The sequence below is a fragment of the Populus nigra genome, chromosome 17 (genome assembly GCF_951802175.1).
Source record: "Populus nigra chromosome 17, ddPopNigr1.1, whole genome shotgun sequence".
NCBI classification, from domain to species: Eukaryota; Viridiplantae; Streptophyta; class Magnoliopsida; order Malpighiales; family Salicaceae; genus Populus; species Populus nigra.
In genome coordinates this window covers 13,143,218-13,146,603 of record NC_084868.1, presented here as the reverse complement: position 1 = coordinate 13,146,603, position 3,386 = coordinate 13,143,218, and the positions used below count along the sequence as shown (strand labels likewise).

Below are 3,386 nucleotides of genomic sequence, written 5' to 3'. Positions count from 1 at the left end.
AAATTTTCCATTGCATTCAAAACATAAAACTCCCCAACTCCCCTATATAGCGAGACAGCAACTCTCAAACAATCAATTTTAAATGCAATGATAATACTCCTTAAGAGAAACCTAAGAGCTCACAATTTCAAATCACTTAATCATAAAATTAAACTCAAAATCCTTAAACTTAACTATCAACACACTAATTTAAGTTTAAAACAGTCAATAAAAAGCCATCAAACATGTCAATAACCAATACTAGCAAACACCACCAATAGCTCACAACTGAACAATTTCATAAATCCACAGTTACATAGCAGATCACGACATCTAATTTCAGTAACACATCATAAACAAAAAATCAGAGCAACCCTAAAACAACACCTTTAAAATTACAGCTAGGGTATTTCCATTTCATGGAAGCTGAGACGAATCAACACTGAACCAATACATTCCTAAAAATGCAATAAAATAAGAACAAAACATCATGTGAGCAAATCAAATAAAACCCATAATGCTAACACTAAAAAATCATCACATAAAGAAATAATAAAAACACCAGCATTTAAAATTGCGATATATATTAGTAATCCCAAAAATAACTAAATCCAAACAGATCCAAATTAGTTCCATAAAACACAACATAACCTTAACAGTAGTTCTTAATGTCTCGAAACAAAACATTAAACCCAAAACAAAAACCTCAAAACCGACACCATTTTGCATCCTTCAAAACCTCAGCTTGGTAAAAAACCAACGGTTCTTTCCAGTCTTAAAACGCTCCTCGAACCTTGCCTTTGTATCCTTGCAAGCAGTAACTTTCTTATCCTTTGTAGTCAAACCATCTGCAGTGACAACATCCTTCAAATCCACATCCAAGGTATACCTTGTCGGCATCAGATGTTGGTAGTTAACAAGCTTGATAAAACACTTGACCCTCGATTTCTTTGCTGTTTTCTTGGTTGAATCTTTCTTTATAACCTTGCTTGGGTACTTCTTGATTCCTGCCACTAAACAGTGTCCATATGGACGGTCTCTTGTTCCGTCATCGAAGTGCTTCACGATCACTGCTTTGCGACCTGCATAGCGGCCTTGGAGGATTATGACGGCCTTGTTGGGCTTGAGAAACTTCACCATTGTAGCGGCGGCTTAGGGTTTTCTCTCCCTCTCCTTTACGCTGTTCTGAACCCTAGAGATGGGGAGAGGGGCGTTACGCGTGCTTATAAGGAAATGAAAACCCTAGCTCTCGCTGTATGTGGATGTGGGCGTTTTTATAATTCAATGGGCCGGGCTTTATTTAGTTTTTCTAGGCTGTTAGGTTAGCCCGGCTCATAAATTACTGGACGTCTTAGTACAAAATCAAGACCAAAATTTTGGGATCAATTATTAGAGTTGTTTACCGATTTACGGATATCGAGGTTCGGGTTTTAATCTATAATTATATCTAACTTACTTTTTTAATGTTTTATAAAATATACATGACCAGTCCAATTTTTTTTTAACATGAATGGGATAGATATATCAAGTTGGGTTAAAATTTTTATGAATATTATAGATATATCACAGGTTAGGTATATTAATTTTTTTATTCTTTGACAATCCTAAAAAAACTATTAGTTTGCAACTATTGAAATTAGATAAAACTACTGTAATATATATATTGTGGACAATATAAAAACTATTATAATTTCTATATTAAAAAAAATCATAATCAAGTATTTTATCAAATAGATATGGTTTAATATGATACAAAGACAAATTAGTAAGAAGAGGCTATAAAATGCTTTTGGGTATGTGATTTAACTAAAAATATAAAAGTTCAATTTGAATTCTTGAAATTTTCATTTGCTTCCTAATGGTCTTTCAGTTACCAAACAGAAAAAATAGAATTATAAAATACATTGTCATTTCATTAGATTAAATTTCAAAAGAAACATCTATAATTCATGTGAAAATGAGAAAAAAGAAAAGGAAAAGATATTAAGAAAATAAGAGGTGGTTACGAGTGTGAAGGTCACAGAGGGAAGAAAATGAAAAACAAATATTATTTATTTTAAGAACTCGAGGTATTTATATTGGGTTATACAAGTTAGGTCGGGTTGAGCATATTTTTAAAATCTCAACCCATATCTGACTTATAATATATATATATATATATATGTTAGATTTTTTAATTAATTGTTATACGTAATATTTATATTATTCAATTTTAACAAATTAGATTGAATCAAATAATATAAATATTAAAGATGTACTGGTTTTTTTTTGATGCACTGGTTTTTTTTAACACCCATATTAATTTCGGTGAGACTGAGAGAGAGTAGTGTTCGTCCAAGAAGATAATAGATTCAATATGTTGTTCCTCGAAGATATTATGATCAATTCAATCAATTAGGTGGGGATTTAATTGAAATTTAGTACCAAAAAGAGGGGGTAGTTTGTGCATAATTTTGCGTGCATGGATAAAGAACCAAACTGCTAGGAGTAACAAGTAATTCAGTGCCAAAAAGAGGGGGTAGTTCGTGCATAATGTTACGTGCATGGATCAAAATTATGCTATAAAGTGAAGTTCAGGCAAGTAAGAATCACGAGGACAGTCAGAAAAGGAAACAGATTGGTCAGAGGGCAAACAAATTTATCAAATCCACCAGATTCAATAATGTTCGCATAAAGCAAATTGCAAGGATTTCGACACACCACCAGGCAAGAGACTCGTGGCTGTTGGAAGCAGCGGAACAGAAAAGACTTCAGCTTTGGTTCGAGAAACCAGCATGAAGCTTAAAGGAGTTAGTTCATGAATGGTTTTCGTGCAGCATATGCGACGAGCTGCATGGACTGAGTCTAGCAGCAACCGTTGGGGGGCAAATCCTATACCCAAATTAATGACATAGAAAAAAACATATAACTATATGAAAAAATAATTTATTACATCAAAATGGTCCAAGAAATCATCAAGCCACATCACATGGTCACATTCTATTACAATAAAAACCCCGAAAAGCATATATGCAAGGAACAAAACACAAATAAAACATCAATGGTGCAGGAAACTCCATCAATCCTCAGAAGCAAGCGTCCAAGGCACAACAGCAACACAAGGCAGCACAACTGCAAAATAAAGGAAGAGAAAACAATAATTAGAATATTCACATGATCATAACCAAAAAGAAAAAACACGATTATATATACGCAAAAGTATCCACATATGTAATTCTTCTTCTGTAGTATTTAACAGTCATGTAAAGCCCAGTTTGACTCGATGAGTCAATTATATGACTCGCCGATATGCTAGGCTTTACTTTGAAACAGTTTACAAAAACAATATCATTTTAAGAATTTATTTTTAAAAAAAAACTTGATTAACTAGCTGATCTGCCACGCACCTCGCTACCGTATCTTGAATC

At 33.2% G+C, this 3,386-nt stretch overlaps 1 protein-coding gene across 1 annotated transcript; it reads right to left on the bottom strand.

The window, feature by feature from the left end:
* Positions 1-546: 546 nt before the first annotated feature.
* On the bottom strand, positions 547-1,213 carry LOC133677630 (large ribosomal subunit protein eL27x-like). The gene has a single exon (XM_062099747.1). It carries the CDS (start codon positions 1,117-1,119, stop codon positions 712-714), a length of 408 nt encoding a protein of 135 aa, XP_061955731.1. The 5' UTR covers positions 1,120-1,213; the 3' UTR covers positions 547-711.
* Positions 1,214-3,386: the final 2,173 nt, after the last annotated feature.

What these genes read in the sequence shown, in the direction of transcription:
- LOC133677630 (XM_062099747.1), bottom strand. Translation starts at nt 1,119, where the DNA reads ATGGTGAAGTTTCTCAAGCCCAACAAGGCCGTCATAATCCTCCAAGGC.